This window comes from Pelophylax lessonae (genome assembly GCF_965119305.1).
Source record: "Pelophylax lessonae genome assembly, chromosome: 1".
In the NCBI taxonomy this organism is placed as follows: domain Eukaryota; kingdom Metazoa; phylum Chordata; class Amphibia; order Anura; family Ranidae; genus Pelophylax; species Pelophylax lessonae.
Window position 1 is genome coordinate 292,116,653 of NC_138768.1, and position 25,936 is coordinate 292,142,588.

At 42.6% G+C, this 25,936-nt stretch overlaps 1 protein-coding gene across 1 annotated transcript in view; it reads right to left on the reverse strand.

Moving 5' to 3' along the window:
- Positions 1–8,637: 8,637 nt before the first annotated feature.
- The window catches only part of SRRD (SRR1 domain containing), a 49,752-nt gene continuing 32,453 nt past the window's right edge, over positions 8,638–25,936 (reverse strand). The window contains exons 6-8 of the mRNA XM_082262382.1: positions 22,681–22,832; positions 12,378–12,423; positions 8,638–9,250 (exon numbers count right to left, since the gene is read on the reverse strand). Of these exons, the coding sequence (XP_082118508.1) occupies positions 9,059–9,250; positions 12,378–12,423; positions 22,681–22,832 (390 nt within the window). The 3' untranslated portion in view covers positions 8,638–9,058. The remainder of the gene's footprint in view (positions 9,251–12,377; positions 12,424–22,680; positions 22,833–25,936) is intronic.

Sequence of the window (25,936 nt, forward strand, 5' to 3'; positions counted from 1 at the left end):
ACTCTGTTTAATATATACTTTCCGATAAAAAAAATAGGTACACTTAAACAATATGCTTTACTATTCTATCTTGCTTTTTAAATGAACTCCCAAACTTCTTTATATACAACTGCTTATGCCTGGGTACAACACATATTTGCACTTTAATATGGCAGAATAATGGTAAGGATCTTGACAATTTTTCTTATACAATAATGTACTTTGTAGGAGATACAGGTCTATCTCAGGGCTCAGATATATTCAGTATGTGCAGATTAAAAAAAAAAAAAAACAGTATACCTCTATGCAAATAAAAGTCTGAGTCAGGACATTTTATATACTTAGTTTTAACTTATTGCCTGTAGTTGATCAAAGGCCGGCAGGCTTCATAAATGACTAGTACTGTGATTTTAAAATTATAATACCAAGTTTATGTTTATATAAAAACTGGACTCTATTCATAGTTGCTGAAAAACTACATGTGCTTAGATAAGCAAGATTTAATAATAGTTTAAACAGTAATAATGCAAATCTTGTGTAGGGATATTTTACTTCCCCTAAAAATTATAAACTGTATAAGCTGGAACACCTTCAATATAAGAAGTATAAAAATGGACTCTGGCCTATGTGCCTGTTGCAGGTGATTTCTGTAACCTCCTCACGTGTTGGAAGCTTCCATAAATATTCATGGGCACAGCAACCAGTGGACAGTTGGATATCCATACTGCAAACTGAAGAACCAGAAACATGTTGGTGTAAATTACAAACTGCTCTTGTCAAACCTCCTGATCCCGAGTAGTGCATTAATGCTCCTATTAGTCAGAATATTGGTTTCAATGATAAAGCTGCATCAGAAAAATCACCCAATGATGTCACCACATTTCAATAACTATTACATCTGCTTTTACTTGTATACATTTTTGTATCAAGTTTTTTTTTTTTTTTAGCTACACATTTGTTCCAGAGTAAACAGCTGTCATAGCAATGTATTGGTATCACAACCCATAGCAAGTCTGGATTTAGGCAATCAGGTTCCAGGGCAAAAAGGATGAATCTTCCTTCTATAATCAACTCCCATTTTGGACTTATGAGAAATGAAGAAGTATGGAGGCTGCCATAGGTGATCTCTCTCCTGAAAGTCTTGTTCATCATTCTGATCCACTAGCTTCAGTCAATACGTCTTGCACATTCTGAGTTCTGACTGTTGATAAGTGTCTCAATGTGTTCCAGACTGCTGTCAGTAGGATATTTTCACACACTGTGTTAAAAAAATGATAATATACTTCAAGGGTATCTCTTCATAAAAAAATAGCAATTTACCTGACACATACAGTGTAAAGATTATGGTTGTACAATCCCACTGATTACCCTAGAGAACATGAGATAGAATTGTATATTCATAACACATGTTACAGTTGTCTTTGATCCACTGAAAAAGTTGAAGACCAACAACATTTTTAGCAAAGTGCTGATTTGCCCCAAATACAAGTGCCATTATTGTATGCAATATGCTATAGGCATTATTTTGTCTGTATTAATGTAAAAAGTAGCTACACTAATGAAATGATTCATACTCAACAAAACGGGCTTAAGGAAATCCATGTTGGCTATTCTATTGCTGAGCATACCACAATCTGGCTACTCAGAAAAGCCTGCTGATCCTCTAGCTCTTACCAAGCCTAAAATAATTATCCTTTATTAGACTAACATTACAAGATTCATAGAGGATGTCAAATTACTTTAACCTACTTTTTTTCAAATAGATCTGTTCTGTATACACCATTGAAAAGAGCAGGGGAATGTGCATGTTTCAGATATGTGACTCACATATTTGTGTTGATGCAGCACAGGGTTCACTGTAATAAATGTAACCTTTTTAAAGGTAGCTGCAGTCTGTGCAAAAATAATTTCCTTTCACTAGTTCCTGCAATCCAGAATCTTAATAAAAAGGTGTACATATCCTGATGAGAACAGCTGTTTTCACACACAGTGGCTTGCATCCACAGAAAATGGTCTGTCTGCTGGCCAGGTAGAGGAGCCTCATTGATAATATGGACTTGGCTGCCACTAAAGACACTTGGAAGCCAAGACTCTCCATTCAGCGCATCCTCCATCAGTACCATCCCATGGTGGCTGGAAGCAGCTGTTGCAAAAAACGAACAAAATGGAAACACAACATTAATAAAGCAAAATAGAAACACAACATTGATATCCTTTGGACCACGATATGTGTAACCCATTACCATCAAAACAGATATTTCTTGTTGAGATTTTTTTTGACAGGTTGCAGGGACAAGTGAAAATAATTTGTACTGAAAGTGCCTTTATCTTTTCTATAAGCTCAGGAAATAGCAATGTGCAGTAAAATAAAGGTTGACGGTTCTAGTGTTCATATTTTGTTACAGTTTTGGAAAAGAAAAATAAATGTTCACAAGCTCTACAATTTAAGTAAAAAAGAATCGTCAATCGTTCTGCCAAATGGCACTGGCAAATTGTCAGTAACCAGGACATAATGAATGTTTACAAGTCAGATCTGTATTCTAAGAAAAAGTTGCCTTTGACATCTTTCGCACAGGAATAGGGCAAAGTCTGATCTGGCTAATACATTTAACTATGCATTTTACTTCTGTATTCTTTATTTTTTTTTTTCTATTTTTCTATTATTTGTACTTTTTTCTAAACAATGTTGCTTTCTACATCTACAAATATGCCATTAATAAACATGGCTGACTTACTGTCTGGTCTTTCTGTTAATATTTTATATTCGCTGTTAAAAGATGATGTAAAAACTTTTAGGATTCTGTCTGTTAAAAGAAAACACTGAAGAACTGGTGGCTGCAGTCCACTAGATTACATCTACTGGTATAGAAATGGATAACCATACATTGTGTTGGCTATAAAGTAATACAGTGAATGTCATGACAGGAAAACATTGCTAGCTCATTAAATATGAGAGATATGTCTCGGTTCACACTAGGTCGCTCCGACTTAGGGGGTGACCTGTGAAGTCGCGTGCATCGCGACTTGCACGGATTTCATAAAATGAATGTCTATGCAAGTCGCCTCCAGGTCGCCCACGAAGTAGTACAGGACCCTTTTTCTAAGTCGGAGCGACTTGTGTCGCTCCTATTAGAACGGCTCCTGTACGGCACAATGGGAGCGTGACGGTGCACGACTTGTCAGGCTGACAAGTCGCGGTCCAAGTCGGACTAGTGTGAATGCGGTCAAAGAATGGGCACACAGATAAGGGATACAGGGCCTGTGCGCAGCTCGAAAGCAACTGAGATGTGCAGGTTGAAAGAGGATGTTCACTCATTGGACTTGGGCCACTCAGACCTACGGCTTAAACTATGAGGTCATCCAGTTGACATTGTGTATTCCAAAATGGTTATGTTGCATTCCCACTTACACCTCTACAAAAAGCTCCTTAGTTGTGAACCTCCTGCATGGATGACCAGTTTGCCATTCTCATAACCTCCAATAAAATTTATTGTATCAGAAAGTGGAACTTCACAAGAAAGGAGGATCATCTAAAGATTACAGTTTATTTGAACTAATGTTTCAGTGGGGACCAACCAGGTTATATCAAAGTAACATATCTTACAGTGCTATATGCTAAAGGTAAATATCATTCCCACAAACTTTACCCATCCAAATGTCCACAAAAAAAATGCACAAGGTAACATTGTCAAAATCACCGTTAAAGCCCAGAGTGAAGGATCCTGAAAAGTTATTTTTTTAGCCCGTTTTTGCTGTGACAAGCAGCAAAAAAATGTCATAGATAAATTCTGTTCATCTGCTAATGAAACATATACACACACGGTACATCCAGAAAGTATTCACAGCGCTTCACTTTTTCCGCATTTTGTTATGTTACAGCCTTATTCCAAAATGGATTCAATTTATTATTTTACTCAAAATTCTACAAACAATAATGAAAACGTGAAAGAAGTTTGTTTGATATCTTTGCAAGTTTATTAAAAATAAAAAACAAAAATATCACATGTACATAAGTATTCACAGCCTTTGCCATGACACTCAAAGTTGAGCTCAGATGCATCCTGTTTCTACTGATCATCCTTGAGATGTCTCTACAACTTGATTGGAGTCCACCTGTTGTAAATTCAGTTGATTGGGAAAGGCACACACCTGTCTATATAAGGTCCCACAGTTAACAGTGCATGTCAAAGCACAAACCAAGCACATGAAGTCCAAGAAATTGTCTGTAGACCTCCGAGACAGGATTGTATTGAGGCACATATCTGGGGAAGGGTACAGAAAAATTTCTGCAGCATTGAAGGTCCAAATGAGCACAGTGGCCACCATCATCCGTAAATGGAACAAGTTTGGAACGACCAGGACTCTTTCTAGAGTGGGCTGCCTGGCCAAACTGACCGATCAGGGGAAAGGGCCTTAGTCAGGGAGGTGACCAAGAACCCAATGGTCACTCTGACAGAGCTCCAGCGTTTTTCTGTGGAGAGAGAACTTTCCAGAAGAACAACCATCTCTGCAGAACTCCACCAATTAGGCCTGTATGGTAGAGTGGCCAGACAGAAGCCACTGCTCAGTAAAAGACACATGACAGTCGGCCTGGAGTTTGCCAAAAGGCATCTGAAGGACTCTCAGAACATGAGAAACAAAATTCTCTGGTCTGATGAAACAAAGATTGAACTCTTTGGCCTCAATGGAAATCATCATGTGTGGAGGAAACCAGGCACTGCTCATCACCTGGCCAATACCATCCCTACAGTGAAGCATGGGGGTGGCAGCATCATGCTGTGGGAATATTTTTCAGCGGCAGGAACTGGGAGACTAGTCTGGATCGAGGTAAAGATGAATGCAGCCATGTACAGAGACATCCTTGATATAAAGCTGCTCCAGAGCGCTCTGGACCTCAGACTGGGGCAAATGTTCATCTTCCAACAGGACAACAACCCTAAGCACACAGCCAAGTTAAGAAATGAATGGCTATGTGACAATTCTGTGAATGCCCCTGAGTGGCCCAGCCAGAGCCCAGATTGAACCTGACTGAACATCTCTGGAGAGATCTGAAAACGGCTGTGCACTGCCGCTCCCTATCCAACCTGATGGGGCTTAAGATGTCCTGCAAAGAAGAATGTGAGAAACTGCCCAAAAATAGGTGTGCCCAGCTTGTAGCATCATACTCAAAAAGACTTAAGGCTGTAATTGGTGCCAAAGGTACTTCAACAAAGTATTGAGCAAATGCTGTGATTGTAAATTTGCAAAGATTTCAAACAAACTCCTTTCACATTGTCATTATGGGGTATTGTTTGTAGAATTTTGAGGAAAATAATGAATTTAATCCATTTTGGAATAAGGCTGTTACCTAACAAAATGTGGAAAAAGTGAAGAGCTGTGAATATTTCCCGGATGCACTGTATTATAGAATTTTGATAACTAAACATACACATATTATAGAATTTCCTTTGTTAATAACAAATATCTGTATAGTTCCAGGGGATTTTTCAGTACTTTCAGAAAATGTAACTAGCTTGAAATAGAGAAAACAAATGCAGCCACTATATCTAAGGCCCCTTTCACATGGGCTTTGTTGGTGTATGTCTCAGCCAACTTGGCAATGGCCACCAGATAGCCCTAAGCAAACTGGCGCGACTGCAAAGTTTTGTGTTGCAGCAAAACAGGTTAGATGGCTAGCAGGTGTCTTTGTGGGTGTTTGCGATCATTAGTGACTGCAGACAATCAATCCGTTTTTCATCTGAAAAAAACATCAGCAAGTAGGAAAGTCTGGTTATGTTAGAAGCAAATATGGGTTCCCCCAGGTACATATACAATTACAAACTATATATAAAACATTAACACACTTTGAAGGAGTTACCTGAAGTGCTTTTTGTTTTTCACAAGGACTGTATTTTCAAAAACAATTTTTTCCGTTGAGATCTTCACAAAAAATGCAACTATCTTTTTTTTTTTTTTTTTAGACATTTTCATATTCGATCATTTCTTATTAAAAAAAAAAATGATACAGTCTTTACAAACAACATTTATATTGCCTTTTCTAGCAATGTACCTTTTCTACAAATACAGGCTCTGCTGGGTACTAGCATATATTTTACAAGATTTGTATATTAAAAAAATTGCTTTTCGTAAAGTTTAAAAAAAGTATATGTAAACCCTTACTGGATGACATTTAGGTTGCTAGAACACTGTCTATCATAAACAGCTGCCATATATGTTTTAATATTATACAGCTTTCACGGTTGGTCAGCCTTTTTTTATTTTTTTTTATATGCACGCCAGTGCTGCTTATTTCCCCCAGACTTTTTTTTTTGTATCCAAGACCCCCACGCTTTTTTTTAGCTACCTTTTGTCTATATGTCTTTGCTCCAACTTCTGCTGCACTTTATTGTTCAGGACTGGCTTCCCGATAATGGTAGACTATGCCTGCACAATATGTGTTTTATCACTCCAGGTTACATATATATTCTACTGCAAAGCAAGCAAATATTTGCTGGTTTTGTTTGTGAAACAAAGTGACCATCAGACTAGTCCGCAAACAGATTTCATGTGGGTTAAGCAATAAGTAAATACCCACTATAGCTGACCTAATTTAACACTGACGCATAATTGCAATGTCAGAAGCTAAAAGATCAATGACCTCTTTCACAAGCTTGGGATTCCATCCTTGTTCTTTGAGGACCTTGGGATAAGCTATAAATACTGGCAGTGCCTGAATAAACTCTGTGGAGGTCTGTAGGCAGTCCAAACCTTGGGGTCCTCCTCGCAGTTTCTGGAGGTTCCTGGTGGGTGTGCTCTAGTGGGATAATATTGAACTAAGTAGTGTACACATTGGCTGCTGGATGACCCCACTACTGTACATTACATGTATGTAGCATGCACCAAACTTTTTTGCAAACTGACAGCTCAAAGAGTAAAGTGAACCCTATATCTATAGTTTATAGTTTTAACGTACTGTACTTTAACCACATCCTGTCTGTCCATCGTCAAATGACAGTGGTGCGGCTCTTGTTCTGGGATGACGTCATGTGACAGTGCCCCAGAACGGCTGCTCCCCCGCGCTTGTTGCAAGGCGATCAAGGTCGTGCCGTTTTCCTAGAACACGGCCTGACCCCAATCTCAGTAAACAGCCAATGACGCCGCTCTTTACCCATGTGACTGGTTGTGTCCAATCACAGCCAGTCACATGTAAAAGTGGAAGTGTCGTTTATCAGCTCTCCCCACCTCACACTGACAGAGTGTGTGGTGAGGAAAGCCGATTAGCGGCATCTCCTCGAAGGGATCACCAGTACAGGTAATCAGGGCACTGACTATCAGTGCCCTTATTACAGTAAATCCCTAGCAGTGCCCATCAGTGACCCCAATCAGTGCCCATTAGTGATGCCAGTCAGTGCCCATCACTGCCTGCTCATCAGTGCCCACCAGTGCCACCTTTCAGTGCTCATCAGTGCTGCATATCATTAGTGCCACCTATCAGTGCGGTATATTAGTACCTCCTCATCAGTGCCTCCTCATTAGTGCCCATAGGTGCCACCTCATCAGTGACTATCAGTGCCCTGATTACAGTAATGCCCCAGCAGTGCCCATCAGTGACACCAATCAATGCTCATCAGTGACCCCAACCAGTGCCCATTAGTGATGCCAGTCAGTGCCCATCATGCCTGCTCATCAGTCCCCACCAGTTCTCATCAGTGCCACCTATCAGTCTGGTATATTAGTACCTCCTCATTAATGCCGCCTCAGTGCCCATAGGTGCCACCTCATCAGTGCCCATCTGTGCCGCCTCATCAGCACACGAGTGAAGGAAAAAAATTATTTCTTTACAAAATTTACTGACCGCAACTAAGAAAAACAAAAAAAAAACCTTAAGAAAATTTTTCGGTCTTTTTTAGTAAAAAAACAAAAACCCAGCAGTGATTAAATACCACCAAAAGCTCTATTTGTGTGAAAAAAATGATAAAAATTTCATTTGGGTATAATGTTGCATGACCACGCTATTGTCATTCAAAGTTTGACAGCGCTGAAAGCTGAAAATTGCCTGAGCAAGAAGGGGGTGAAAGTGCCCAGTAGGCAAGTGGATAAGTTGTTATTGGGTATTTTCTCTATAGTGTCTTTTAATGAAAATGTTTTCCCTTCTTTGAGCTGATTCATGTTTTCTACCTTTTGTAAACAATTTAAGAAATATTCATTGTAATTTTCTTTCAAGATCAAATCAATATTATTTTGAATCATTGTCAAAGGGCCCTTAAACATAGGCCAGTGCCTACTCTGGTACTGAAGACTGGTACAAAGAGTGGTGGAGTTATAGCTCACAGTAAAAAATCCAATGGCATTTTTCTAGTGATGTTTAGAAGGTAAAACCTAAATCCCTGCATAGTTGCTGCAAACAAGAATTTTGGAGATAAGGCCAGCTGTATGTAGTGTTCTTTTAGCATTAGATTCCTCCATCTATGTCAAACAGTCTGAATACCTAAACAGTGGTGTCTGACAGGATGCAGTCACTCTACAACTGATCCTTTTTCATCCGGCTCAGTCGGGTCATTGGTGTCAACGGGGTCACCCATGCCTTGAAACTCAAGCCTCTTAAAGCGAAACTAAATTCACATTCACAAAAATTTCTTCAGATTCCAGAGATTCAGTGATTACATCTCTCACGGCCACTGTCATCGTTTTCCTGGGCTACTTATGGGTGCCGGAAGCAGGCAGGTAAGTGTTGCTTATCGTATGTCTCTTCTGCAGGAAAGAGCTGCCTGTGTGCAGTTTTTTACACCTTAGGTTTAGTTCCACTTTAAAGTTGGCCATACATGGGTCAAAATTTGGCCAGTCTAGTAGGGACACACACACACCTATGCTACACACCTGTGTGTTTGTATGAATATCTGCTTGTTTGGCTTCAGCAGAGTGCAGTCCTAGTTTATTTACCCATACCGAAAAGTAAACACAACACAATGATATGCAGTCCTAGATACACCCATGTATTTCCAGTATGTAGATCTACAGGGCTTCTTAGCAAAGCCGTCATATTACTGAAGATGTGCAACTTTATAAGCAGTCCTGGTTCGATGACTAAGTTCTTTCAGTACTATATTGTAAGACTTCGGATGATCTCCAGGTCATCACACTCCTCGTATCGAGGCTCCTCCTGAAGCTGCCATAGATCTTTAGGAAAAGTTTCTAATTTGGTAAGAGGAAAGCTATGTATGGATGTGTCATTGAAGATATCGCTGTACTTTGGGCACTCTGGCAACGGTGTTTCTTCTACAGCTTGTAAACTCTGCAGTGAAATGAAAGATGATAAATTCTAGTACACTTTGGTCCTAAATAAACACATACACAGCACCATGTACAACCATCTTTGCATTATCCATAATCATGTAAACTTCAACAAAATAATTTCCCATGGGATTAATAAAATCACCTTTATCTGAAAACCATTTCAATTTACAAATATGCTGATGTTCCCTTTTTGAAATAATAAAAAAAAATATTCTAGGATATCCTGGGTTAATAGTACCTGTTACATAAAGCAGAAATCCAGGCAAACCAATAATTACATACAGTGCTTTGCGAAAGTATTCGGCCCCCTTGAACTTTTCGACCTTTTGCCACATTTCAGGCTTCAAACATAAAGATATAAAACTACTGTTTTGTGAAGAACCAACAACAAGTGAGACACAATCATGAAGTGGAACAAAATTTATTGGATATTTCAAACTTTTTTAACAAATAAAAACCTGAACAATTGGGTGTGCAAAATTATTCAGCACCCTTAAGTTAATACTTTGCAGCGCCAAGTTTTGCTGCGATTACAGCTGTAATGCCCCATACACACGTGCAGATTATCTGCAGACTTTTGTCTGCAGACTTACCTTTTCTATGTAGTGCAAGGGCCTGCTGGATTGCATACAAATTGAAAGTGTTTAGGTTTGACCTCATATTATATGGTTTTGGTAAGTCTGCAGACAAAAGTCTGCAGATAATCTGCACGTGTGTATGGGGCATAAGTCGCTTGGGGTATGTCTTCTATCAGTTTTGCACATCGAGAGACTGAAATTTTTGCCCATTCCTCCTTGCAAAACAGCTCGAGCTCAGTGAGGTTGGATGGAGAGCGTTTGTGAACAGCAGTTTTCAGTTCTTTCCACAGATTCTCAATTGGATTCAGGTCTGGACTTTTACTTGGCAATTCTAACACCTGGATATGTTTATTTGTGAACCATTCCATTGTAGATTTTGCTTTATGTTTTGGATCATTGTCTTGTTGGAAGACAAATCTCCGTCCCAGTCTCAGGTCTTTTGCAGACTCCATCAGCTTTTCTTCCAGAATGGTCCTATATTTGGCTCCATCCATCTTCCCATCAATTTTAACCATCTTCCCTGTCCCTGCTGAAGAAAAGCAGGCCCAAACCATGATGCTGCCACCACCATGTTTGACAGTGGGGATGGTGTGTTCAGGGTGATGAGCTGTGTTGTTTTTACGCCAAACATAACGTTTTGCATTGTTGCCAAAAAGTTCGATTTTGGTTTCATCTGACCAGAGCACCTTCTTCCACATGTTTGGTGTGTCTCCCAGGTGGCTTGTGGCAAACTTTAAACAACACTTTTTATGGATATCTTTAAGAAATGGCTTTCTTCTTGCCACTCTTCCATAAAGGCCAGATTTGTGCAGTATACTATGGACAGAGTCTCCCACCTCAGCTGTAGATCTCTGCAGTTCATCCAGAGTGATCATGGGCCTCTTGGCTGCATCTCTGATCAGTCTTCTCCTTGTATGAGCTGAAAGTTTAGAGGGACGGCCAGGTCTTCGTAGATTTGCAGTGGTCTGATACTCCTTCCATTTCAATATTATCGCTTGCACAGTGCTCCTTGGGATGTTTAAAGCTTGGGAAATCTTTTTGTATCCAAATACGGCTTTAAACTTCTCCACAACAGTATCTCGGACCTGCCTGGTGTGTTCCTTGTTCCTCATGATGCTCTCTGCGCTTTAAACGGACCTCTGAGACTATCACAGTGCAGGTGCATTTATACGGAGACTTGATTACACACAGGTGGATTCTATTTATCATCATTAGTCATTTAGGTCAACATTGGATCATTCAGAGATCCTCCCTGAACTTCTGGAGAGAGTTTGCTGCACTGAAAGTAAAGGGGCTGAATAATTTTGCACACCCAATTTTTCAGTTTTTTATTTGTTAACAAAGTTTGAAATATCCAATAAATTTTGTTCCACTTCATGATTGTGTCCCACTTGTTGTTGATTCTTCACAAAAAATTACAGTTTTATATCTTTATGTTTGAAGCCTGAAATGTGGCAAAAGGTCGCAAAGTTCAAGGGGGCCGAATACTTTCGAAAGGCACTGTATATAGAAGCTGTTTAAAAGGAAAAATTATTTGAATTTTTATTTCTCTTTCGTTCATTGACAGACACAGCTCCTGATCTTAACCATTGGGTTATACTGGCCCCTACAGGAGTAGGACACTAGGCAGAAAAAAAAGTCTGGCTACGCCTATGGGCAGTCCCAGGGGATATACCCCCTCTCACTGCTATAGGTACTAATTTTTTTCTACCTATTCAGGAGTAAGGACCTAGTGCCTTGCTGGATCTCTGGTCCTGGCAATTTTTTATTTTTATATAGTAATTTTTCTCCTGTTTTTTCTTGAGATCTACAATTAAATGCCGGACTGGGCGACGGGCTGGATAATCTAATTCCAGTGGTCACTCCAGTCTGACCAGCGAGTTACACTGCCCCCTACAGGAGTAGGACACTAGGCAGAAAAAAAGTCTTGCTACACCTATGGGCAGTCCCAGGGGGTATACTCCCTCTCTCTGCTATGCTATATCTTGTTCGGCTCCCATAGACTTCAATGGGGTTCGCCAAGTTAACTTGTGATCTGCCTGACTTTTTGTGCTCATCAGCTATTCTTAAGATGGGTACACACGAGTCGAATGTCGGGAGACAACGGCTGGTTCAAACAAAAAAAAAAAGTCTGACATTCGGCCTGTGTGTGTCGTTCTGTTGGACATGCATGCTGGAAAACCAACATCCAATCCACTCCCAATCAGCGTTCTCAGCCAATGGCAGAGAGCGCTGATCGGTGTGTTCCGGTGGGGGGGGGGGGGGTTGCACCCCCCGTCAGAACACAATAGCTCAGCGGGGGAGATTGCTGAACTAACTTCGCATTGTTAGTACAGCGGTTCCGACTGGAGCTGTAGATTTTTTTCGTTCAACCCGCGGGGTTAATCGAAAAAGCCTAATAGTGTGTACCAGGCTTTTTTGTTAGTGTATTTCATGTATGACCCAAGACAATTCCTCTTCTTCCAATGTGGCCCAGGAAGGTCAAATGGTTGGACACCTTGGGGTAAGTCCTCTGTTGCAAACAAAAACCTGAAATAGAAATCCTACCTTAAAGATGTAAGTATAGTCTCTTTGCAAAACTCTGGATAGCAATCTAAAAAATAAAATATTTTACAAATGTAAGTATTCTATAACATTATACAGGGCACACAAAGGAAACAATCTATAAGCTAAAGTCTAGAAAATCAAAAATAGAATTACGGTAATATTTTTTTTTTAGGGCTTGTTCATGCTCTGAGATGTAATCCACATTCAGATCGTGTTTTTTGCATTTGACAGGCAGTGAAGAGACGTTGTATCATTTCCTCAGTACCTGCTTTAAACTCCCAGAACCCCACACTAGTGCGCCACAACTGTGTGCATTTCATGTAGGGGCAGGGCGGCCCTATTCAATTGAATACTTTGTATTAGATGGATGCTAAGCTTGCTGAAAGCAACAGGGAGTTTCATTCCTGCCAATGCTGCAAAGCATTGCGGCTGTGGCATATGTACACTCTGCAACTAAAGGGGGTAGCAGTTGGGGGGCAGTAAAAAGTGAAGCTGAACTGTGGGGTTTTACCATCCCCAACCTAAAATGTGAACGAGCCCTTAGTCTATTTTGTAGCTAACACATATGTGTGCATCTGTGTTCTTTGCCCATAGATACTGACACAAAAGAGTCGCAATAGTTCTGATGTCTTATAAATCCTTTTTTGTGTTAATTTAGTCTTGTAGGTTACAATTTAGTGTATTGCCTGAATAAAAGAAAACTAATGCAGACATCACATCTAAGAACTGGGAAGATGCAATATATTAATTACATTTTTGTGTTTGGGTTTAGATATGCTTTAAGATTAGGGTGACAGTAAGGTTTAAGCAAGTGGGACTAAAAGATTTTCTTTTCTTCATCGGTTTTATTGGTTAGGTGACTACGAGGATAACATTTATAGTCAGCTTAACACGCATCAGTGCCCAGACTATGGGCATTCAACTATTAACACATTCCAAAGCAAACATAAAGGGCCATCCTTGAACACTACTTATTCTTTTAATGTGAAGGTGTTCTTTTTCAGGAGTTACAACAAAGACTTGAGATTTGAATTATCCTAAAGGGTCTGTTGGGCTGTATTATTATTATTAAACAGGTTTTATATAGCGCCAACAGTTTACGCAGAGCTTTACAATATAAAAGGGAGACAATACAGTTACAATACAATATAATACAAGAGGATTAAGAAGGCCCTGCTCAGAGTAGCTTATAATCTAATAGGGTGGAGCAGGTGGTACACAAGGTTGTAGCTGTTGGGAATGAGTTGATGGAAGAGGTCAGAGATTAGTTTGAGGTGTGATAGGCTTCCCTGAAGAGATGAGTTTTCAGGGATTGCCTGAAGGCAGCTAGAAAAGGGGATAGCCTGACTGGTTGAGATACAGTGTTCCAGAGGATAGGAGAGGCTCTAGAGAAATCCTGGAACATGGGAGGATGAGACAAGAAAGGTAGTGAGTGTCTTTGTATGTTGTGGTTAGTATTTTGAATTTAATTTGATGGTGGATCAGGAGCCAGTGTAGGGATTGGCAGAGAGGGGTGGCAGACACTGAGCGGTTGGTAAGGTGGATAAGCCTGGCAGCAGCATTCATGATAGACTGAAGAGGGAATAGCCTATGAAGAGGTAGGTCTACGAGAAGGGAGTTGCAATAGTCGAGATAAGAGATAACAAGGTAGTGAATGAGTAGCTTGCTGGTTTCATTAGTTAAAAAGGGGCGAATTTTAGAGATGTTGCGGAGGTGAAGTCTACAATCTTTTGACGACTAGATTTGGGGCTGAAAGTACAGGTCAGAGTCTAGGATTACACCTAGGATTACGATTGCTGCATTACTGATTTTGATGGAAAAGTCATGGAGGGGGCACGGGGGGATATTACAAGCTCAGTTTTAGAGAGATTTTGTTCGAGCAAGTGGTGCGACATCCATGCTGATATGTCAGTTAGTAATGCGAGAGGAGACTGAAGGAGGGAGGTGAGGAGTAGACCGATAGATTTGGGTGTCATTGGCATATAGATGGTATTGGAAGCCATGGGCGGTTAACAAGTAACCAAGGGAGGTGGTGTAGATAGAGAAGTGAAGGGGTCCAATAACAGAGCCTTGGGGGATCCCCACAGAAGAGGGCAATGGAGAGGAGGAGATAGAGTTGTAGGTAAAACTGAAGGAGCGCTGTGATAGGTAGGAGGAGAACCAAGATAAGACAGAATCTTAAGGCCAAGGGAACGGGGTTTATTGAGAAAGGGCAGGTGGTCAACAGTATCAAAGGCCGCAGAGAGGTCAAATAATAGGAGTATGGAGTAGTGGCCATTGGTTTTAGCAGTTAGTAAATCGTTAGCGAGTTTTAGTAAGGCAGTTTCTGTGGAGTGCTGTGAGCAAAAGCAAGACTGTAAGGAATCAAGAAGGTAGGAGCTAAGACGGTTGTAGACCAAGCGTTCTAGAAGTTTAGAATGAAAGCAGTGAGATGAGTCTTAAGTTGTTCAGGTTGGTGGGGTCCAGTGAGGGCTTTTTAAGTATGGGAGTGATCTACGCATGTTTTAGAGGTGAGGGGAAGGTGCCACTAGAGACATTGAAGATGTGCGTGAGGGAACATAGGATAGAATAAGAGTGTGACCATAGTAGTTGTGAGGGGGCAGGATCCAGGGGACAATTGGTTGGGTGGGCATCTGAGAAAAGTTTAGTAACTTCTTCAGTAGTAGCCAGTTCAAAAAAGGAGTGTGTTGAAGATGCTGTTAGGCAAGATATGTTGGGTGGAAATGATGCATGCACAGTGGAGGTGTCCTCATGTATTGCATCAATCTTGTCTTTGAAGTGATTGGCAATCTCTTGGGCAGTGAGTGGGTAGAGGGGATGGGGGACGAAGCAGAGAGTTAAAGGTTGTGAAGAGCTGGCTGTAGATAATTACAGATAAATACAGATCGGACCATGCAAGTCCTTTATGTTTAAGAGAGGAAGAGGGGGTGAAGTAGATGTGTAGAGGCAGGGGAAAAGAATAACTTATGATTGGGTGAATGAGGGGAGAAAGTTCCTGTGGCTATAGGCCCGGCAGGGTGTAAGGGAGGTTTTCAGCATTGACAGTTTCAGTTGGTGCCTAACCGCTTAGAAACACCTACCTGGTTGTTTACTTTAGTAACTGGCATTCTAATAGCATGCTAATATTCTGTTCTCATAAAAATAAAAAATATAAAAAAAAATGTCTGTATTGTGAAATTTTGAAAATGAATTCATTCACAATGCTTATAGATACATAAATAAATGAGAATTTACTGTGAATGTGCTTTTACTGCTTGTTCTGTGTATGTCAATACTTACAGTACATCATATGGGCACAGGTTCACATTATAGCAGTATTAAACCCAAAAGCAAACATTTATTATATTGCAGCTCAACGATTCTTAGATTTGATGGCTGTATTAGTTTCCTCTTTTAGGCTTTCTTTCTTCTATGTTCATCTAGTCATCCAGCAATCAATCTGGTGGCGCTGTGCTGCGGACTAGAGCTGAGCTGAGCAGAGCAGAGCGCGGGAACAGAGGCTGACAGGGCGGACGTGTGTGAGGAACGCGTGTGTGGGACTGTAAGGAGTGAGTGAGTGTGTGTGAAGGAGAGCGGCGGCAAAACCCCCCCCCCCAGAGGAAAAAGAGCGTGTGGTGGCGGGCAGCGAGCGGCGCTGAAACCCCCCCCCCCCAGAGGAAAGAGCGGGAGGTGTGCGGGCAGCGAGCGGCGCTGTAACCCCCCCCCCCCCCCCCCCCGAGGAAAGAGAGGGAGGTGTGCGGGGAGCGAGCTGCGCTGTAACCCCCCCCAGAGGAAAGAGCGGGTGGTGTGCGGGCAGCGAGCGGTGCTGTAACACCCCCCCCCCCTGCAAGAGTGGGCGGCAGACAGAGAGGGCAGAGGAGACGTACAATACCTGACCTGGCCATTGGCAGGGAGAGGGGAGACTGATCGGTAAGTGACAAAGGAAGGAGCTTGGGTAGAAGACTGACCGCCTGAGGGAGGAGGTCAGGAACTGCAAGTGACAGGCTTAAAGGGACACATACACAAGACTGGTGACTGAGGTTGAACACTGACTGAGGCTCTGTGAGTACCTGGTGAGTATCTTTGCGACTGGTGAGTGTCCTTGCGACAGGTAAGTATCTTGCGACTGGTGAGTATCTTTGCGACTGGTGAGCATCCTTGCGACTGGTGAGTGTCCTTGCGACTGGTGAGTGTCCCTGCGACTGGTGAGCGTCCCTGCGACTGGTGAGCGTCCCTTCGACTGGTGAGTGTCCCTGCGACTGGTGAGTGTCCTTGCGACTGGTGAGTGTCCTTGCGACTGGTGAGTGTCCCTGCGACTGGTGAGCGTCCCTGCGACTGGTGAGCGTCCCTGCGACTGGTGAGCATCCCTGCGACTGGTGAGCGTCCCTGCGACTGGTGAGCGTCCCTGCGACTGGTGAGCGTCCTTGCGACTGGTGAGGGTCCTTGCGACTGGTGACTGGGCTGTGCGACTCAGGGTGGTGCGTCTGACCGGGCTGTGCGACTCTGTGTTGTGCGTCTGACCGGGCTGTGCGACTCAGTGTTGTGCGTCTGACCAGGCTGTGCGACTCAGTGTTGTGCGTCTGACCGGGCTGTGCGACTCAGTGTTGTGCATCTGACCGGGCTGTGTGACTTAGTGTTGTGCGTCTGACCGGGCTGTGCGACTTAGTGTTGTGCGTCTGACCGGGCTGTGCGACTTAGTGTTGTGCGTCTGACCGGGCTGTGCATCTGAGTGTGTGCGTCTGACCGGGCTGTGCGACTCAGGGTGGTGCGTCAGACCGGCTGTGCGACTCGGTGTTGTGCGTCTGACCGGGCTGTGCGACTCAGTGTTGTGCGTCTGACCGGGCTGTGCAACTTAGTGTTGTGCGTCTGACCGGGCTGTGCGACTGAGTGTGCGCGTCTGACCGGACTGTGCGACTCAGGGTTGTGCGTCTGACCGGGCTGTGCGACTCGGTGTTGTGCGACTCAGTGTTGTGCGTCTGACCGGGCTGTGCGACTTAGTGTTGTGCGTCTGACCGGGCTGTGAGATTGTGAGTGTTGTGCAACTGAGTGTCAAGCGAGTGTAGCGGAACACCAGAGGGTGAGAAGGTAGCGTTAGGAAGCCAGGAAATAGCCACATAGGATAGACTTAAATCGCTAAATCCCCATTAGATTAGATTAGTAGGTACAATGCCCGGCGGGTGTGGAGATGCGACTCGGTGTACATCTTGTGATATGTATGCGTTCCTCAGACATGTGATCGAGGGCGAATACAAATGTGCAAAATGTAAGCACGTTGCTTCCCTGGAAGCTCAGGTCCTGAATCTAGGGAATCAGCTGGCAACACTGAGACGTATGTCCATACCGGAGGAGAGCCAGGATCGTACCAGTCAGGTGCAGACAGGGGTCTGCACAGAGGTGGGCGGAGTATTGGAGGTGCAGGCAGAGCAGTTTAGAGGGGTGACAGTTAGGAGGGGTAGAAGGAAACAAGGCAAGGAGGCTGATCCTGGGCTGGAGCTTCCCAATAGATACGCCCCGTTGTGTGATGTTGGGGAAACCAGTCAGGGACCAGCATTGCTGAGCTAAAATGTAGTGAATACTGAAATCACCAAAAAAATATATATATACAAGAAATATATAATACAAAAACTTATATACCGCTCAATGTGTGTGTGAGGAAAAGGTAACAAGAAATTAATCGGTTATTCCTAAAAATGTGAATATCACCAATGTAAATCAATAATTAAATAAACATAAATCATCAAGAGCAAATTATAATGAAGTGAAAAGATAAGGATATTAATTAAATTCAATCCCAATAAAGTCCATACAAAAAATTAGAAGAAAATCCAAGAAGGTGTGCCACAGGGTCCCAAAAAGTGCATCCACACAATTCCTTGTGAAAATATAATAGACACCGATGTGCAAATCACCCAGGGAAAAACAGATGGCTGCTTACAAGAACGGGTAGGTCTCTCAAATTAATGAGTAGACCACAGAAAGCATAAGTGTAATGCCAAGGATGGCCACAGGATGTCTCCTTTAAACTCTCAATGGCGATGTCCACATAGTAGGAAATAAATTAGGACAGGGACATAGTGTAACTCCGTATATAAGGCATTTATTAATGATAAAAGGCAGATAAAAAACACTCACATTTGCGATGTGAATTCAAGGCATCTAAAAGTTACAGGTACGCTGGAAACGAACGAACATCTCCCTCGCTGTTAGTGTCTAAGGAGCCGGCTTGTTGGGGGCGTGGTCTCGTCACGTCTAGATCACCCGACCGGTTTCGCTATAGGTTAGCGTCATCAGGGGTGTGAGCAGAGTGACGCCCCTAGCTGCCAGGGGAAGAACTCCTCCAGTAAGGCCGGGAGAAAGGGAAAGGAAAGACAGGTGCTGGTGGTAGGGGACTCAATTATTAGAAGGACAGATAGTGTAATCTGTGACAAAGACCGTGTGCGCCGAACAGTCTGTTGTTTGCCGGGCGCTCGGGTTCGGCACATCGCGGATCGGGTGGACAGATTATTGGGTGGGGCTGGGGAAGACCCAGCTGTCATGGTACACGTGGGTACCAATGATATAGGCAGAGGAAAACGGAGAGTCCTAAACGATTTCAGGAACTTAGGCGCTAAGTTGAGGACTAGGACCTCCAAGGTAGTATTTTCCGAAATACTACCTGTACCCCGAGCCACACCAGAGAGGCAGCGGGAGATTAGGGAAGTTAACGAGTGGCTGAGGAGCTGGTGTAGTAAGGAGGCTTTCGGGTTCCTGGAGAACTGGGCCGACTTCTCAGTCGGTCACCGGCTCTTTGGTAGGGACGGATTGCACCTAAATGGGGTGGGTGCAGCCGTACTGGGTGAGAGGATGGCCAAAAAGTTAGAGGGGCTTTTAAACTAGGGAATGGGGGGGGGAGGGTACAGATGTAGAATTAGCCAGTGGAAAGCAAGTTTCAGAGGGCAGAAATGGGGGCATTACCGGTAGGGTGTTCGGAGCTCCTAAACCCAGGGTGGGTATGGGGAAAAATCAAGAGAGCAGCCTAAAAACATCAAACGAGGATAAATGTAACCGATCAAAATTACGAGGCTTGTATACCAATGCCAGAAGCCTGGCCAACAAGATGGGAGAGCTGCTAATGTTTGAGGAGGACTTACATTTTGTGGGGATAACTGAGACTTGGTTTGATAGCTCTCATGACTGGATGGCGACCATTCAGGGGTATTCCCTTCATCGCAGGGATAGAGAGGGTAAAAAAGGGGGAGGGGTATGTCTGTATATTAAGAACAGTATACTGGTAAATATGAGGGATGATATTAAAAATGGAGCTATGGACGAGGCAGAATCCCTATGGGTAGAGCTTCAAAGGGAAGGCACTGTGGGGAAGGTAATATTGGGCGTATGCTATAGGCCCCCCAACCAGAGGGAGGAGGGTGAGGCGGACCTCATGTTACAGATAGGATTGGCAGCAAGGATGGGAAATGTCATTATAATGGGGGACTTTAATTATCCTGATATAGACTGGGCAGAAGGAACTGCGCACTCAGCCAAGGCTCGGCAGTTCCTAAATGTTTTGCAGGACAATTTCATGGGTCAGATGGTGCATGCACCGACAAGAAACAATGCGGTACTTGACCTACTGATTACCAACAATACAGACCTGCTCACGGATATAGAAATACGGGACAACTTAGGGAACAGTGACCATAGGTCAATTGGTTTCAGTATTAATTCCAGTAATAGGAAACACAAAGGTAATATAAGGACACTGAATTTCAAAAGAGCCAATTTCCCTAAACTGCGCTCGCTGCTAGAAAATATCAAATGGGATAGAACCCTGGGAACAAAGAACACGGAGGAAAAATGGGAGTGCTTCAAGAGCATACTTAACAAAGGGGTGGGCCAGTGCATTCCACAGGGAAATAAATTTAAAAGAGCAAAACTAAACCCTCTGTGGCTAAACTCCAACATAAAAATGTATTTTAGAGCTAAAGAAAAGGCCTTCAAAAAATACAAGACTCAGGGGTCATTGGCAGCATTTAAGCACTACAAAGAGTGTAATAAGAAATGTAAAGACGAAATCAGGGCGGCTAAAATAGAACACGAGAGACATATAGCAGAGGAGAGTAAAAAGAACCCCAAGAAGTTCTTTAAGTATATAAACAGTAAGAAAGCGAGGTCAGATCACATTGGCCCCATAAAAGATGATAAAGGAAAAATGGCCACAGAGGACAGAGAAAAGGCGGAAGTGTTAAATTTCTTTTCTTCAGTCTTCACAAAGGAATCGGGGGGCTACACGAACCTTGCCTGTAAGGCCGAACTAAATAATACACCTCAGGAAGTGCCGCCATGGCTAACAGAGGATAGACTTAGAGCTAAACTAGAGAAACTTAACATAAATAAATCCCCGGGACCGGATGGCTTGCACCCGAGGGTTCTTAATGAGCTCAGCCAGGTGATTGCCAGACCATTATTCTTGATCTTTAAGGATAGTTTACAGACGGGTATGGTGCCAGCTGATTGGAAAAAAGCCAACGTGGTACCAATATTTAAAAAGGGGCCGAGATATATCCCGGGTAACTATAGGCCGATCAGCCTAACATCAGTAGTCTGCAAAATTTTGGAGGGCATGATAAGGGACCACATACAAGACTTTAGTAATGAAAACAGTATTATAAGTAGTAATCAGCATGAATTCATGAAAAATCGTTCGTGCCAAACCAATCTATTAACCTTCTATGATGAAGTGAGCTGCCACCTAGATAAAGGTAAGCCTGTGGATGTGGTGTATCTGGACTTTGCAAAGGCCTTTGACACCGTTCCCCACAAACGCTTACTGTACAAACTAAGGAAGGTAGGTATGGACCATAAGGTGAGTACCTGGATAGAGAACTGGCTCCAGGGTAGAGTCCAGAGGGTGATGATTAATGGGGAGTACTCGGATTGGGCGGGTGTGGAAAGTGGGGTCCCCCAGGGTTCGGTCCTGGGACCAATCCTGTTTAATTTATTCATAAATGATCTAGAGGAGGGGATATCTAGTACAATCTCAGTATTTGCAGATGATACTAAATTAGGCTTGCCAATATCTTCTATGCAGGATGTGGAAACCTTGCAAGAGGACCTGAACAAAATAACGGGGTGGGCAACTACATGGCAGATGAGATTTAATGTTGAAAAATGTAAAGTAATGCACTTGGGGGCCAGAAACCAGAAAGCAAGCTACTCACTAGGGGGGGGAACCTCTGGGTGAGTCTAGGATGGAAAAGGACTTGGGGGTACTGGTAGACAACAGGCTTGGCAGTGGCATGCAATGCCAAGTCGCCGCAAGCAAAGCCAACAGAATACTGGGATGTATAAAAAAGGGGATTCACTCCAGAAATAAAGAGATTATTCTCCCACTCTACAAGACTCTGGTCCGGCCACATCTGGAGTATGCTGTCCAGTTCTGGGCACCGGTCCTCAGGAAGGATGTGCTGGAACTGGAGAAAGTCCAGAGAAGGGCAACAAAAATAATTAGGGGAATGGAGGGCATCGGCTATGAGGAAAGACTACAAGCACTGAACCTATTCTCTCTGGAGAAGAGAAGATTGAGGGGGGTATGATATTAATGTACAAATACTGTACTGGCGACCCGAGCATAAGGAACAAACTATTCAGAGAGAGGAGATACAATAAGACACGTGGCCACTCACTAAAACTTGAGGAAAGGCGGTTTAACCTTAAAGTGCGTAAGGGGTTCTTCACTGTAAGAGCGGTAAGGATGTGGAATTCTCTTCCACAAGCAGTCGTATCAGCAGGGAGCATTGATAGTTTCAAAAAACTATTAGATGGACACCTTAAAGACCACAACATACAGGGGTATACAATGTACGGTTAATAGCAAACACACACACACACATCATAGGTTGAACTGGATGGACTGATGTCTTTTTTCAACCTCACTAACTATGTAACTAAGTAAGTCTGTTGTTTTTGACAGCACAGAAATGATCAGCTTTAAAACCAATACAAAGATTAAACACGAAAACAACAAAAATAATACAAAATAAAATGATCAGCTTTTAGTTATTCATGCAAAATAACACATTTTTGGTTTTGGGAATAATACTGCTTTAGGACTAGAATCAGGGACATTATTCCTCACTTCGTTTTTAGCACCAAAATCCCTGCACGGAGAACTACAAAAGCTCCTCTTTATGACTATGCTCCTTCCTGCTTTAGCATTGTTTGTAGGGCAGCTCACTAGACAGAGGTGATGTGTTCTGGGTATTCAGCTGTTTTGATCTGAACACTGTCAAATATCGAATCACAAAGATCTTTAAAGCCATGTCATGAAGGGTATAGAGCTTACCGTTCTTCAATCCCTCTGAAACTGTTGCCAATTATAATGATTTGTGACAAAACCTCCATTGACCAATTCCTCCACAGCAAGTTATTGTAAAGAGCCTTACCACAATGCAACATGTAGAACACTGTGGGTTTCTGCACACCCCGCTTTCCCTCCTAGAATGATAAGAGAACCTTCTGTAGCATCTCTTGGCAACTCTATTTGAGCTTACAAAGCATTAGTAAATAACTGTGAAATTTACAGTGGAACTCTGGTGCTTGTTCAGTAAAACACCATAAAAAGCAATGACTGTTCTGTTCAACTTTTATTTTCTTTGTTGTATTGAACTGCATCAGGGTATTATTTCTCTGTAGTATGCTGACATCTAGTAGGGGTTTAGTGCCACTAAAAATTGTGTACTTTGTGATATATAGGTGCATCTAAAACAATTAGAATATCATCAAAAAGTTAATCTATTTCAGTAATTCAATTAAAAAAGTGAAACTCATATATTATATAGATTCATTACACACAGAGTGATATATTTCAAGCATTTCTTTCTTTTAATTTTGACGAATATGGCTTACAGCTAGTAAAAACCCCAAATTCAGTATCTCAGAAAAAAGAATAGTGGCAAAAGTTCAATATTATAGACCAGTGTTTCTCAACCTTTTTTCAGTTGTGGCACCCTTAACAATTCTGCACAATCTCGAGGCACCCCATTCTAAAATGTAAAAAAAAACGTAAACTAATGGTTATACATAACGCAGCAACATCCATACACATGGGCCATAAATTATTTATTTCTCTACTATTGCAAACTGGTATGGACTAGTATTCTACGGTTTCTCTTCTCTCTGTTTCTCTTCTTCTATTTGCTAATGTGACCCCAGTGCTGATAGAAAAGGGATGAGGAGGAGTAAATAAGGATGCTGTGCAAGCACCTGTCATAATTCTTATCAACCAGTGATGTCACTGGTTGTCAGGGTGCCAGTGGCTTGACCCGCACAGTGCCCAGGGTTGTCAGGGTGCCAGTGGCTTGACCGGCACAGTGCCAGAGTTGTAATTCTACAAAGTTAAAACCAGTGGCAATTTGTTACCAATTTGCCAAGGCACCCCTGAAGAACCCAGGAGGCACACCAGGGTGCCACGGCACCCTGGTTGAAAAAGGCTGTTATAGACTCATGGTATCACACTATAATCAGTTAATTAACTCAAAACCCCAGTAAATGTTTCCTGGACTTTTAAATGGTCTCTCAGTCTGGTTTAGTAGGTTACACAATCATGGGGAAGATTGCTGACTTGACAGTTGTCCAGAAGACAGTCATTGACACCCTCCAACAAAAGGTCATTGCTAAAGAAGCTGGCTGTTCACAGAGTGCTGTATCCAAGCATAATAATGGAAAGTTACGTGGAAGGAAAATGTGTAGTAGAAAAAGGTGCAGAAGCAACAGGGATAACCACAGCCTTGAGAGGATTGTGAAGCAAAGGACATTCAAGAATTCGGAGGAATTCACAAGGTGGGGACTACGGCTGGTGTAAGTGCTTCAAAAGCCACCACACACAGACATATCCAGGACATGGGCTACAACTGTCGTATTCCTTGTGTCAAGCCACTGCTTAATCAGAAACAACGTCAAAAACGTCTTACCTGGGCTAAGGAGAAAAAGGACTGGACTGTTGCTCAATGGTCCAAAGTCGTCTTTTCGGATGAAAGTAAATTTTGCATTTCATTTGGAAATCAAGGTCTCAGAGTCTGGAGGGAGAGTAGAGAGGCACAGAACCCAAGCTGCATGAGGTCCAGTGTGAAGTTTCCACAGTCAGTGATGATTTAGGGAGCCATGTCATCTGCTGGTGTTGGTCCACTGTGTTTTATCAAGTCCAAAGTCAGCGCAGCCCTCTACCAGGAAATTCTAGAGCATTTCATGTTTCCCTCTGCTGACCATCTTTATGGAGATGCTGATTTCATTTTCCAGCAGGACTTGGCACCTGTCCACACTGCCAAAAGTACCAATACCTGGTTTAATGATCATGGTATCACTGTGCTTGATTGGCCAGCAAACTCGCCTGACCTAAACCCCATAAAGAATCTGTGGGGTATTGTCAAGAGGAAGATGAGACACACCAGAGCCAACAATGTAGTAGATGAGCTGAAGGCCACTATCAAAGCAACCTGGGCTTCCATAACACCTCAGAAGTGTCACAGGCTGATAGCCTCCATGCCATGCCGCATTGATGCAGTAAAGCCCCGTACACACATACCGATCGTCGGCCGACCGATCGGCCGTCTTTTGTCCCCGGGCTGTCCTGTCCGCTGAAAAGTGCAAAAGACTGCACACGAATTTTGTCCGCCGACTGCAGAAGTGATGTCATGTGATGGTTAACTTTCCCTGTTTTTTCTTCTCTGAGCATGCCCAGTCTTGCAAATCTGCTGTCTGTCGGCCGAATTCTGTACTGACTGGCGAACAATCGGCCGTTCTGGTGTCGGCATACAAAAATTGTAATGCTTGCACGACAGATTCTGTTCGGCCGAAAGTGCGATGTCGGCTGTCGGAAGCATCATACTAACAAGCCGAAAATCGGCCGATCGGTCGCCGGCCGAATCTTTTCGGCCGACAATCTGCACGTGTGTACGGGCCTTAATTCATGCAAAAGGAGTCCTGACCAAGTATTGGTGTAGTGCATACTATACTGTACATGGACATACTTTTCAGTAAGTCAACTTTTCTGTTTTAAAAATCCTTTTTTTTTTTTTTCCTTTTTTATTGGTCTTATGTAATATTCTAATTTTCTGAGATACTGAATTTTGGATTTTGACTAGCTGTAAACCATAATCATCAAAATGAAAAGAGAAAAATGCATCAAAGATATCACTGTGTGTAATGAATCTATATAATATGAGTTTAACTTTTTGAACTGAATTACTCACATAAGTTTACTTTTTAATGATATTCTAATTTTTTGTCATGCATCTGTAGTTTCTCCCTCTGTCCTCCCCTCCTGTTTAGTGCTAGTTAGTTCAATCCTAGCTAAACCTTCTCTATTTTTTCCACGTTCTCTCAGTCAGTGTTAGTTATTTGCAGGCACAGGGATTAGAAAAGTCATTGTCTTCTTGCACTTCAAAACACTGGAAAAACATCCTGTTATCTGAAGTAAAATTGCATTGGATTCAACTTCTGTGTCTTGAAGAGTTGAGCTGCTTATGGATGCTGCCAAGTCAGCCGGTTACCATACTGTCCAGATAGACTGGGTCTAAGGGGGTATGTCAATGCTTAAAGCT